A 13,893-nucleotide genomic window follows, 5' to 3' on the forward strand; every position below is an offset into this window, starting at 1 on the left:
TTAATCAAAGTACTAGAGCATAGATGATTTTAAACACTAGTTCATTTTAGAATCATTATACAAATGTGTCTGTGAACGTTGGTTTTCTCATTTTTCAAATTTTTCAATTTGAAAAATGAGAAAATTGAACTACTTAACCTATCGATCTAAACTCTAAAGCCCTTTTTATTCCTTGAATTTTTACTTCCTTGTTCAAGATGCTTCTGGCAAAAGTAGCCCTATTTTTGCTTTATATAGGATATGCTACTTTTAAGAAATAATTCTCTAAGAAAAGCCTGGTTTAGCAGTAGCATGTTAACAGTTTGTCTTTAGTCTACAGTATTGAGTTGTTTCATGAGATTTTGTTCTTGGTGTGGAGACTTCTTGCCATGTAGATTTACAATGTAAATCTATTTGTGCTTTTACATCTAACTCCGAGATAGAGGAAGAACATCTTTATTAATTTTATTTTAACCACATGAAATACTTGAAGTTAGTTTTCACCTTAGTATGTTATTTAAACCTTAAGATTATACTATTACTTACATTTTCTGTATTGACATTGGCATATATATTTTAATACATCTTAGGAGACTGATTGTTTTCTTAATTTCTTAATTATTTCAAAATAGGCTTCAATTTTTCACTATAAGTAACAAGGCCCAGAACACTTAGCATTTATTCATGATTAGGGCAATCTTCACCTTATTAGTCAAAGTTTACTAATTCACTTCTGCATGTTGATGAACTTACTGATCCACTGTCTGTATATCTAGAGAACTAGACATAGTTTAAGATGTCAGATTGATTAATACTTAATGAGTACTAGTTATCAATCGAATAAATACGTTTTCCTGGTTTTGATTTCTCTGCGTGTGTGTGTGTGTGTGTGTGTGTGTGCATAGTGGCATAGTAGTAATGGCTTTAGAATTATAAATCAATGCAGGTGACATCTGTCAAAGTTTATATTCAGTCTTATGTCAATATGGAATGATGGTTCTTGACCAGTGTCTTTTTCCCTTGAGGGGATATTAGGCAACATGTGGAGACAGTTTTTATTGTCACTATTAGGGAATGCTACTGGCATCCGATTATAGAGACTATACATCCTTATATGTAGGAAAGCCTCTAACAACAAGACATTGTTTTGTGAGAAATGTCAGCAGTGCCGTGGCTGGGAGACCTTGCTTAGAAGAGGTAACAACTTCCTGAAACAGTATTGGTGAAAGTGATCATCATCTTTCTATGTCACAAAATGCAATAATTTTTAAAAATAGACAAAAACTAGAAGAAAGGAAAAGTTTCTTTTATACTAAGCTTAAGAGTAGTTAAGCCAAGAAAGGAATTGTGAATGTTATTTTAGACTTGGGTGTTTTCATCACGATTTAGATTGTGAAGAAACTTAACATTGAATAGTTATTATTTGTAAAATTATGTCAATTAAAAATATTAATTGCTACTCTATTAAATACATTTGTTTGCTTATATTAGACTCCAAGAAAACCATGCAGATGAAGTTAAAAAAGTGAAAACAGAAGTGGAAAATTTAAGGTCCCTTCTGGCCCAGTCACAGAAGGAATCACAGAGTTTAAAATCTGAAATTCGGGCTCAAAAAGAAGCCAATTCCAGAGCTCCGACAACTACAATGCGAAATCTAGTAGAAAGGCTAAAAAGCCAATTGGCCTTGAAAGAGAAGCAACAGAAAGTAAGTCGCAGCAGAGTGTTGTCAACATGTAGAAACTTGGTGTGGTAGAGTGCTTTTACAAGATGGCACGATGGTTTAGCAATTGGTTGTGACTTGGAAGGTTGGCATTTCAAAGCCCCAGCGGCTCTGTGAGAGAAAAGGCCTGTCGTCTGTCCCCACTGGAGGGCAAGGCCTGGAAACCCTGTGAAGCCTTTCTGCCAGGACCCGCAGGGTGGCTCTGAGTCAGCACCAACTTGATGACATACAACTGCTTTTCAGAGACCATGTATACATATGAAAAGATGGCGGTACTGTGATAAAATATATTAGTCTGTCTAATGCCATTAACCAGAGTCCTCCGCATAATGCTTTTAAGCAAGTGTATTGATTGTTTTTTATGAGTGTAAATGTATTCCAGGGGGTTTTTTTATGTTGTTTGGCATTCATCTGATTTGTGTGTTTCCTGGAGCAAATGCAGGGAAAACTTAATTACCTAATTTTCTCCTTCCTAATCCCAAATTTCAAAATAGTACACCACCAGTAACTATCCTTTAAAATCCCAGTAGCAAAGAGGAGAAAATTATGTCACTGCAATGTCAGCCGTGTGACGCCCTGGGGCTCCTTGGGAGAGACAAGCTTTCTGCTTCTGTGAGCAGAGAGAGACGCAAAACCCACCCAGGCAGCCACTGTGATTCCAAATCTACAGTCCGCTTGATGGTCTCCGTGAAGGAGACCTGGCTTCCGTTATTTACCAACAGACCTCATATCCCTAACTGCCAGGAGAGGCTTACAAGCCGATAGGATGCTGATCCGGTTTCAGCAGAGCGCCCAGATTAAGACAGATTAGGAAGAAAAGTTTAGTAATCTGCTTCTTAAAATGTCAACTCGGTGGATCACAGTGACCCCGTCTGCAAGTGATCATGGAGGCGACACGGGGCTAGGAAGCGATTTTAGTCTCCTGTGAATGGGGTCATCATGGGCTTAAGGCCCATTCACTGGCGACCAGCAGTAATAATGAAGAAAAGACAACAAAGAAGTTAGTTGAAAAGATTGTCTTGTGGAAAGGAGATGGCCAGCGAATCTATTAGATTTCTTAATTTATGCTAAATGTTATATTCTTACATTGTCTGAAAAGGTATTGTATTTTTCTTATATATCTTTTAATATCATTGGCAAATTGTATGCCTCTTCCAATTCCATAACTTTTCTTGTGCCTTAAATTCTATTAATTTTAAGTAAAAGAACATAAATATCTAAAATTGCCTACTTGAAAATAAAATACACTTAATTTTTGTAATATAAATTGTTCCATTTAATGCTGGGTTCTCACAATCCTTATTGTCAAAATTTTGAATTCTCAGTGCCAATTTGGAGAGAATTAAGCCTAATTATTAAAAGAAATTAATTTGAAAACTTTTGGTTTTTCAGTTTGCTTCACTACTATGTTTAGGAAAATATATAAAGCTATAAAACTTGCTTATTTTGATAATTTCCTTTTAAGATATCAGTTTCTTCAAATGTTCAATATGATTTTTAGGCACTCAGTCGCGCACTTTTGGAGCTTCGGGCCGATTTGACAGCAGCGGCTGAAGAACGTATTGTTTCTGCAGCTTCTCAAAGAGAAGCAAGTCTCAATGTCCAGCAGGTTGTGGACCGACATACTAGAGAACTACAGGTGCGCACCAACACACCAATTATAATAGCGTGGAATTCCTGATTATTTCTTTAGCTTATTAATTCAGCCACAATAAAACATTTGTTCACTTGATTAAATTTTTGTTAGGTTTTCATTAAGGGTAATATCTTTTTTGTGTGTGTGCCCTCAATGTGTACATGGTTCATTCATTGTAAAGATGGAAAAAATAAATGTTGTTTTTTCATGTAACAAAACTTTAGCTTAAAAGCTTCTTTTTTTAACAAAGATTGGTGGTAAATACTTTCTATTGTATCTTGCTTTTGTCATTAATAAATGTGGAAGACTCATGAGTAAAATCTTTCTCTCTTATTAGTTACAAATTGAAGATTTAAATGAAAATCTTTTAAAAATGAAAGAATCACTTAAAACAAGTAAGAATAGAGAAAATACCCTTGCTGATAATGTGAATGACTTAAACAATGAATTGCAAAAAAAACAAAAAGCATATAATAAATTACTTAGAGAAAAAGATGGAGTTGATCAGGAGAATGATGAATTAAAAAGGCAAATTAAAAGACTAACCAGTGGATTACAGGTAATTTCATATTTAATTCAGCTAATGTCTTTGATTTATAAATGATAGGTAGAACTATATTTCAGTTTTTTAATTTTATCTATAACGTTTGCTGAAACTGACTTTCAAATGATTCTGATAGAACTGTCAGTGAAATCTATTGTATCCTGTTAAAGGATAGAGACTATTGTCCTGTTATATTTAAATATTAATAATGTTTAAAAACATGTCTGTTGGTACCCTCAGAAAGTTTCTGTTAAAGGAATGTTTACTGTATATTTTGTTTGATTTTTCTATTAGTATGTAAAGATACTTATATATTTTTTCAGGGAAAACTTCTGCTTGATAATAAACAAAGTTTAGTTGAAGAACTCCAAAAGAAAATTAAAAAGCTAGAGAGCCAACTTGAGAAAAAGATGGATGAGGTTGATTTAAAACCTACGAAAGAAAAGGTACGTAAAGAAAAGCCCGAAAACCAAGCTCACTGCCATCTAGTCAATTGTGACTCATAGCAACCCTGTAGAACAGGCTAGAAGTGTCTGAGTTTCCAAGACTGTCATTGCTTATGGGAGTAGAAAGCCCTTTCTTTAACCCTTCAGTGGCTGGTGGTTTCTAATTGCTGACCTCGTGGATTGCAGCCCAATGCTAACAACTACCCCCCAGGGCTCCTTGTACGTCAGGAAGCATAGTGACTCATAGGCTGAAAACGTGCTGTACTAAATGAATAAGGACTCAGGTAGAAGTAGTGCTAGCTACATGATCTATTTGCCAAGATTATTTTGACCGTTAGATGAACCTATTTTCTAGGGAGCATTAGTTTACCTTATTCAGTATAAATTATAATTGATACATAATTTCTAAAATGTGATTTTAAATAATGCTAGCAATTTTTTTCTTTGTTATGGCTTACAGAGTGCTAAAGAGGAATTAATTCGATGGGAAGAAGGTAAAAAATGGCAAATCAAAGTAGAGGGAATGCGAAATAAATTAAAAGACAAAGAGGGAGAAATCTATACTCTAACAAAACAGTTAAGTACTCTGAAGGATCTTTTTGCCAAGTGAGTATAAATTTCTTTATAAAACTAATTACTTATAAGGTCTAGTTTTATTTACCTTGAAGATGTAGAGTTTTATCTTATGTTATAATGTAAGAAAATGTCTACTTTTAATTTCCAATTGCCTATGGTTCACTAATTTTTGTGTTCTTTGAAATGTTTTAAATATATTTGAAAAATTATAATTGGGAGCTTCCTATAGTTTTAAAATAAATTAGTTCAGAGAAAATTCAGAAGATCTACCATATAGTGATCTGGTATTGAATAAGCTATATATTAGTAAATTGAGCAAACTAAATAGTGAATTGTGTACTTTTCATGCTCATATCTTAAATCCCATAGAGCTGATAAAGAAAAACTGACTTTGCAGAGGAAACTAAGAACAACCGGCTTGACTGTTGATCAGGTTTTGGGAGTGCGAGCATCGGAGTCCGAAAAAGAACTAGAAGAACTAAGACAGAGGACTCTTGAGTTAGAACGTGACATGACGTGTATGAGGTAAGGTACCACATGGGATGTCCTCGGTGTGTAATGAAGAAAACACTATGAATTTTACTACACTCATTAAAAATTTCTAATTAGCTTTATAACTTTGCTTTCTTAGTATCTCTTTAAAATAAAATTCTCTGATTGAATGCTGTGTTCCAGATCTGATTTGATCAATATATAGGATCCATTTGAGAATAATATCCCACTCTTAGTTTGGTAATATTTTCTTAATACAGCATGCATTTGTGTGATTTTTTTTCTTTTTTTACAAAAGTTTATTCTTAAATGTACAGCAGGCTCCAAGACAACACTTCATTCTAACTATAAGTGGCAACCAAAGTTCTAGTAGGGAATCCAGATGTCTACACAGGAACGGGATCAAGGGCCATCATTGCCTCAGCCACCAAGAACAGCTCACTTTTTGCCAGACTTCTTAATTCCACCTGTGGCCAGGGGCCCCTTCCCCACGGCCTTCGCCTTTAGCGCCTCCAGTTTCTTTTGTTCTTCCTTCTGTTTCTGCTTGAAAGCCTTCTCTTCCTCGTCCATCTCCTTGTTCTGCTTCTGGGGTTGTTTCAGGGGCTTCTTCTTGCCACCTCTGGGCGACATAAGCGCGTTCGGCCCGGCCCCGCCGCCCGCCCCGCGGCCTCCCGCCCGCCCCCGAGCGCGGGGAACTCCTTGTGTGATTTTTTAAAATCATTTTATTGGGGGCTCGTACAAATGATTTTTGATTTTGGCTATTTATGTTGAGCTTGTAACATTAAACATTTCTAGCTCCTCAACATTTCCTCTAAATTTTCCAACCATTCTTTCTATATTTGTCTTTGGTGATACTCAGTGCTTCATTCCTTTTTTGGATAAACTCTTTTGATGAGTATGCGAGGGTGTACCCCTCGAAAAAAATTAAAAGCTGATATTGTTTTTTTCAAAGCTACCGGTATATATTTAAACCACGTTACCTGACAAAGTGCTCTCCATCGCACTTAACACAGTTGTCAAATCTGTGATCCCAGTCATGGAAACATGTTTCAAACTCATCTGTTGGATGACTGACAGCATCTCCCTCATTTTCTCATTCACCTCTTCTGTGTTGTCAAATCGCTGCCCTTGCCTGTCCTTCTTCATTCGCAGAAACAAAAAGAATTCACGTGGAGTGAGGTCAGATGAGTCGGGTGCGTGAGGCAAGGAAGGTGTGCTGGTTTTTTGCCAACAACTGGCGCACTGAGACGGCTGTGTGAGCAGGTGCATTGCAGTGGTGGAAAAGCCAGTCCCCCATCTGCCACAACTTGGGCCTTTTTGTCGCACACTGTTTTGCAAGTTTTTTAGAACCTCGAAACAGAAAGCTTGATTAACAGTCCAACCTGGTGGAGCAAACTCCAAATGCTCTATAAGTCTACATTTTCATCCTGCGAAACCGCCGCCCAGTGGAGGGTTTTCGGTTTTTTATATTATCAGAAAAATACAAATATCCTAAATATGAATAGGTTATTTAGCACCAATTGACCATATTCCTTGGTCATCAGATTGCTCCCTGGAGCCCTGGTCTTGTAGTGGGTATATGCTGGGCTGCAGTTGCCAAGGTCAGCAGTTTGAAACCACCGGCTGCTCTGCAGGAGAGAGACAGGGTTTCTGCTGTGAAGAGATCGGGTCTCAGACCGTCAAAGGGGCTGTTCTCCCCTGTCTTATGTGGTCACTAGGAGTTGGTATTGACTCTATGGCAGAGGGTTTTATATGTTGGGGCCTTTCTCCAAAGTTAATAAACATCCAACATCATTCATTGATTTTGCCAATTAATTTTTATGAAAATTTTATGCAATCAAAATTAATGTGGTTTTTTTTACTAGTTTTAAATATTGTGATTTGGAGACTTAACTATGTTGAGTTTCATTTTCATCATTGTAGTTTATGTTATGAATACATCCCTCTTTTATCCATTCTAATGTTGATGAGCCCTAGTGGCACAATGGGTACTCATTGGGCTACTAACCACTGGGTCAGTTGTTCAAAACTACCAGCCACACCACAGGAGAAAGAGGAGGCTACTTCTGAAAAGACTTCATCTGGAAACCCCGAAGGGCGGTTCTACCCTGTCCTGGATGGTAGCTCTGGGTCAGAAGGACTCGGTGGCCATGAGTTTGAATGTTGATGAACATTGGTTTGTTTCAGGTGTTTGACTCTGAGGAATATAACATGCTCGTGAACAGGCTTGCTTTTGTCTTTTGGTGCATTTATAGATACATTTCTCTTGTGAGACAACCAAGAAGTAGAATTAGGTTACATGATTTATGATATTAGTAGATAATACAAGACAGTTTCCTAATGTCTAACCTAGCAGTAGATGCCAATTCTGATTGTTCCACAACTTTGTCAATATTCGGTATTAAATTTTGGTCATCTTTGCTGTTAGGTGCTGTTGAGTCCATTCTGATTGTCCCTTTGTACAACCGAGCAAAACATCACCCACGCGCACCCGCTCACAGCTAGTCTTTTCCTCTGTCAATCCACCTTATCAAGTCCTGTCGTTTTTGCTGCCTCGCCGCCACACATTAATGTCCTGTTCCAGGGACTGGTCACTCTTGATAACACGGCCATAGTATGTGAGATGTAGTAGCTTGTCATCCTTGCTTCTAAGGAGCTTTCTAACTGTCCTTCTGCCTAGACAGATTTGCTTGTTCTTTTGCAGTTAATTCTTTTGGAAAAATTCTTGGTTAACATCATATTTTAAATGCATCCGTTTTTCTTCATTCTTCCTTAATCAATGTCCAACTTTCACATGCATATAGGGCAATTGAACATACCATGGTCTGCATCAGGCACATCTTATTCCTTCCAGTAACATCTTTGCTTTTCAACACAAGAAGTCCTCTAGAGAAGCAGATTTACTCAATGCAATGTGTTCTTTGATTTCTTGACCGCTGCTTCCCTGAACATTGATTGTGTATCCAAGCAAGACAAAATCCTTTCCTCTGTTTCTCACAATGTTACCTATTGACTGGTTCTGTTGTGAAGATTGTGTAAACCTTGTACAGTATATTGTTATCAAATTCTTAATTCCTTTCGCTCTTCCATGTTTCAATACATCAAAATGGGGAATAATTGAAGTTTGTATAGTAAAGAGTCTGTGGTCATTTATAGGACACAACAAGCCCTTCCGCGTGACTCTGTGATAGAAGATTTACAATTACAAAACAGATACCTCCAAGAAAAACTCCATGCTCTAGAGAAACAGTTGTCAAAGGGTGCAGAGTCTAGACTTTTGGTAAGTGTCCATTTCCCTCCCACTCCTTTTTTACTTTTCTTTTTTTTAATTTATAAAATGAGTGAAATTAGTGGCTTTTATTTGGCCTTTTTTTTGCCTTCAGTATTATTAATGTAGTAAAATAGGTTTTTATTCTAGGTTGGTTCTATTGTATATTAATCCTTTTAATCCTTTCTTGTATAATACCAACCTACTTAGGACTCAGCACCAGTGATCTCTCAGTGTCTCTTCCAGTGGTGGCTTGCGTATTTCTATATTGCTATTTTGTTGGGAGCTATATTACCAATATTTCAAATACCAGCAGAATCACCCATGGTGAAGAGGTTTCATTCAGCACGTTTCCAGCTTTAAACAGACTAGGGAAAAGGAATAAGTGATTCACCTCTGACCAGCTTATGAATAGGTACCAGTGGAAAATTGTTGTCCATTGGGCCAGAAGATGAGCCCATCAGGTGGGAACACGCTCAAAATATCGCTGGGAAAGCTGTGCCTCTTCAAAGTACAGCTGACCTTAACGACCCAGGGTCCTCAGCCTTTTGAAATAGGGAGTCGGTTCACGGTCTCTTAGACCCATTGGAGGGCTGGACTATAATTAAAAAAAAAAAAAAACTATGAACAAATTGTTATGGACACAGAACATATCTTATTTTGAAGTAAAAAACAAAAGGGGCAAAAACACCCGGTGGGCCAGATAAATGTGCTCGGTGGTTCGCATGTAGCCCAGGCTGTAGTTTGAGGACACCTGTTGTAGACCTTCATTTGCTGATAGAATATGACTCAAAATGAGAAGAAACAGCTGAGAACATCCATTATTAATCAGAACATGTCATGTACAAAGTATGAATTTGGGGAAATTGGAAGTCATCAAAAATCTAAGACACAAAGATCAATTTCTGAGGCAGCAGTGACTGAAATGGACTGGTGTTGGCCATTGTGAATTAGACAGTCGTGGTTTACTGTGCCAAGAAAGACAAGCTTCAAGAGGAATGGAGTTACATTTGTCATAAAAAAGAACGTTTCAGGATCTGTCTGGAAGTAGAACTATGTCTGTAATAACGAGAGGTTCTGTGATCTAGGCCAACTAGGTAATGCAACTGTGACTCCAACGTATGTACAAAACCAGTAAGCCAATGATGAGTAAACTAGAGTTCTACCACCGTCTGTGGTCTGAAATTGATCCAACAAGCCATCAAGTAAATTTCTTCAAATAACTTATTTGAGAACTAGTTGGTTATAATGAGAACTAAAAATGTACATAGATAATAACCCAAGATGTATTATTGCCCAGAGAAATATAAATATAGGCGAGTGACTACTTTGGCTCAAGGAATTAAGGAATATTTCTAAAGGGGAACGGGTTAGGCAGATCTTTTTGACTGTAACTCTTTGAGGCAATTTATTTTTGGACTGATAGAAACAGCATAAAATCATATGCAATTATGAAGGTTTATATGGAGGGTATAAAATCATTTTTTACTTTTCTATTTTGAAACTACATTTTTTTCTTTAGAAACTTTTATTTCTAGCCATAGTTTATATTATCTTTAATGGTTGCTCTCTCATTAGTGCTAAGTGCTGTCTAATCTGTTCCAATGCAGTGTCCCTAACAGACAACAGAATGAAATACCGCCTGGTCCTCCATCCATCCTGGTCCTCCACTGCCATCCTCACCATTTTTGTTAGTTTGAGCCTACTGTTACAGTGACTGTATGAATCCATCTCATCATGGGCCTTTGTTTTTTTGTCCCGCACCCTTTATCAGGCATGATGTCCCTTTCCAAGGAAAAGGCCGCTCCTGATAACATTTCCAAAGGACACGAGATGAAGTCTCATTATCTTTGCTTCTAAGAACCATTCTGATTGTACTTCTTTCCAGACAGATTTGTTTGTTCTGTTGGAAGTCCGTGGTACTGATTCTTCACCAGCACCATAATTCAAATTCTTTATTTTGTTTTTCTGAAGAGCTTTCCAATTTCCTCATTTTCTTTTAAGAAAGAAATTTCCCTCTGCCATGAGATCATAGAGCTTGATGGTGACTAGCTACCACTACTATTTTTATCTAAGTTTTAGTAGAAAAATCTTTGACCCAAAGGGATAACATCTAAAATAGAATCTAAAATTATAATGGATTCCAGATATTTGGGAACCATGACGACTGGGTGAACCCAGGAAACAGTTACCCTAAGATACTCTTTGTTCGTTAAAACAAAAATCCTGTAACTTCTTCTTAAAACCAAGTAATATTTTATCTTCATCAGTCAAGAATGTTGCACCTTATGCTCTTTTGCCAAAGATTAGATTAGGAAATTGGGGGGACAATTAGCCTGTGTTGATGAGAAAGGAACCACTCAGAAGAAGAGGTGAGAATGGTTGTACAACTCACAGAATGTAATCAGTGTCACTGAAGGATCATGTGTTTAGGTGCCGACAACTTGGTTCTGATTGCTAACAGCCCTGGGTACACCAGAACGCTGCATGGAGTCCTACCGGTATTATGGACAATTTCCTTTGACAAGTAGCTCACCAGGTCCTTTTCACTACTTGTCATAACATGGAAAGTCCACTAAAACCTGCCACCCAAGGTGACCCGGCTGGCATCTGAAATACCAGAGGCATACCAACATGAAATACCAGCATAACAACAACATGCAAACCATGCCATAGACTGACAGATGAGAGTGGAAATTGTACATGCATAAATTACTCAGTAGGTGTATGTTGTGCTATGCACATTCTCAACCATAACAAAAGTAAAATTATTTTTTAAAGTTTCCTTTTGCAGTAATTTTTCTTATGCCATATATATTATGTGGCCTTTATTCACTTATTTAATTTTTTAAATGTAGAGCATCAGAAACAGCGATTTAATAAGTCATAATGTATATTAAACTTTTATGATGGGTTAGATGAAGTTTACAGAGCAGATCATTCAGTTTTACTTGCAGTGGCTCATACACATGTAGTTTCTGGCATTTATTAAACCTTGGAAATATTCCAATCTTTATTTTCCTGAAGGCTTCAGGAATAGGGTCCAATGATCCTTGTCAAAGAGAGCAGGAGCGTCAGAAGGAAAACCTGAAGCTGTCATCTGAAAATGTTGAATTAAAATTTCAACTTGAACAAGCAAATAAAGATTTGCCGAGATTAAAGGTAAATTTAATTGTCTTTATTATAGTTAAGAAATCTAATTTGCCATAATGTCGTGTGAAGGAAAAGGTAGAGGACCAAATTTGCTCCCTTAATTATTATTGGTTTAGGGCTTACTTTTTTTTATTGGGCATTCTTTAAGTACCAACTAGCAGCATGCAGTAAGCTTTACCATTCTTTTTCAATGGCTATAGCGATGTTAACTGTGTATTTGCTTTATCTCTTAGAATCAAGTAAGAGATTTAAAGGAAATGTGTGAATTTCTTAAAAAAGAAAAAAACGAAATTGAGCGGAAGCTTGGTCATGTTAGAGGGGTGAGTGTACAAGATTATATGCTACATACTTTAGGTTCAGAAGTGATTATCCAAAAATGAAAGAAAAAGTTAAAATGTATCATAACAGCTAGCCTATTGCCAGCAAGTCAGTTCCAATGCATAGTGGCCGTGGGCCAGAGCAGAGCTGCTCCGTAGCTTGTGAGAGACTGACTGTGTACAGAGCAGTCGTCCCTGTCCTCTCCCATGGTGCAGCTGAAGGGTTTGAGAGCTGGCTCCATCGGCACAGTAGCTATGTGCTATTCCTAGTGCCGCTGGGAGTCATCTTTTACTCCGCAGCATCCACAGTCGAGTCATCGAGAAAGGACAACTTCCAGGGATCGATGGGCTCAAGCACAAGGCCAGGATGGCCTTCTGTTGTACTATGAGCCTCTAAGAGTTGGGACCAACTCAGTGGCCCCCACAATAACAAGAAAGACAGTGTAAAAGATCACTGTACTTTATGCAGAGTTCCAAGTTACTTAATCCTGTCATATCTTATATGCGTTTAATTTCACCTGACACCATAGCATGTTTCCATTGCACAATCCTTCTTAAAAACATTTAACTTCCATGAATTTGTTTGTTTTGTTTTTGTGGGAACTACTACCTGCTTGTTGGCCCAATTCTGACATTTTCTAAGTTTAAATGTGTTTTCTATTTTGCTTCCATTCCCTTCCTTTTTCTTTTAATCTTATTCAGTATTCCCTTTTTATAATTAATAAATGCTGCTTATAAGGTAAAGCTGCAGATTTATCTTTCTGTAAACCTCTTATTGGTTCAGGGTGACGGAGGCATCATAATACAAGTCCTCATTCAGATATTAATGCTAAGCATATGATGAACTTGATGAAAATGTTCAGTATTATTAGAAAATAATTCAGAAAAATTTCTTATAACATTTTTGTTTCATATATGTAAATATTTTAACTTGTTTCTATCTAAGTTAATCATGAAAATATATGTTCAAATGTCTAAAAGCTTATATTTCAGGATAGATTACAAAGTGTGAATACTACTTAAAATGCAAAAAAATGAAGCAGATTAAAAATAAAAGCAGATAATGCAACTCTTGAATTGTTTTTATCTTAAATTAAAAGCAACTTATTAGTTGGTAACTCATGTTTGTTACCTTTACATCGGTTTTTTATTGAATTTTATTTCAGGTTCTCTTCTATTTATATTTAACAGACACTACATATCCAAGCAGTTGGTAGTGTTAGAGAAACTTGACTTTCTGTGCTAATTTCCTAGACGTGCTGTAACAAAATACTATAAACAGGGTTACCTTAAGCAACAGAAATATCTTCTTTCACCTTCCCGGCTGGGAGTCTCAATTCAGGCCATGGGCAGCACCATGGTCGGTCTCTGCGCTAAGGAAGACTTGCCATTTACTCTTCCAGCTTCTAATAGCTATGTGTGTTTCTGGGCAGACCCTGAATTTTAGTGGCTGCTTTGTAGAGCTCTCTCATCCTGTATCTGTCTGTGTCTTTCCTATTTAAATAAAGACAGGACTACAATTCAAGTAGAAGGCAGCCTACCTTGGAATGATTCCATATTTAAACCTTCAAAGAATCCAGATTTAAAGGTAGTAGGATTGAGAATGACAATGTATCTTCTGAGGGATCCATAACATTATTAAGCTGTAACCAGAATTTGATACCTCATCAGCTTTTTAGAAACAAAAATTTTTGTTTCATTTTATTCCATGTAGAGAAAGCTTTGGTATTCTGGCATAAATTTTAGCTAAATAAAATATCTA

At 36.9% G+C, this 13,893-nt stretch overlaps 2 protein-coding genes across 8 annotated transcripts in view; one reads left to right on the forward strand and one right to left on the reverse strand.

Annotated features, from left to right (window-relative positions):
* Positions 1–13,893, forward strand: part of CEP290 (centrosomal protein 290) — a 101,986-nt gene that overhangs the window by 74,226 nt on the left and 13,867 nt on the right. For all 7 annotated transcript variants that reach the window (XM_075551213.1, XM_075551207.1, XM_075551211.1 and 4 more), the window contains 9 exons: positions 1,471–1,684; positions 3,201–3,338; positions 3,673–3,894; positions 4,203–4,325; positions 4,786–4,931; positions 5,271–5,426; positions 8,550–8,673; positions 11,689–11,823; positions 12,048–12,134. In XM_075551213.1, the coding sequence (XP_075407328.1) occupies positions 1,471–1,684; positions 3,201–3,338; positions 3,673–3,894; positions 4,203–4,325; positions 4,786–4,931; positions 5,271–5,426; positions 8,550–8,673; positions 11,689–11,823; positions 12,048–12,134 (1,345 nt within the window). The remainder of the gene's footprint in view (positions 1–1,470; positions 1,685–3,200; positions 3,339–3,672; positions 3,895–4,202; positions 4,326–4,785; positions 4,932–5,270; positions 5,427–8,549; positions 8,674–11,688; positions 11,824–12,047; positions 12,135–13,893) is intronic.
* Positions 5,673–6,023, reverse strand: LOC142450783 (translation machinery-associated protein 7-like). Its single transcript, XM_075552736.1, has one exon. The coding sequence runs from the start codon at positions 6,021–6,023 to the stop codon at positions 5,832–5,834; it is 192 nt and encodes a 63-aa protein (XP_075408851.1). The 3' UTR covers positions 5,673–5,831.

The sequence above is a fragment of the Tenrec ecaudatus genome, chromosome 6 (assembly GCF_050624435.1).
Source record: "Tenrec ecaudatus isolate mTenEca1 chromosome 6, mTenEca1.hap1, whole genome shotgun sequence".
In the NCBI taxonomy this organism is placed as follows: Eukaryota; Metazoa; Chordata; class Mammalia; order Afrosoricida; family Tenrecidae; genus Tenrec; species Tenrec ecaudatus.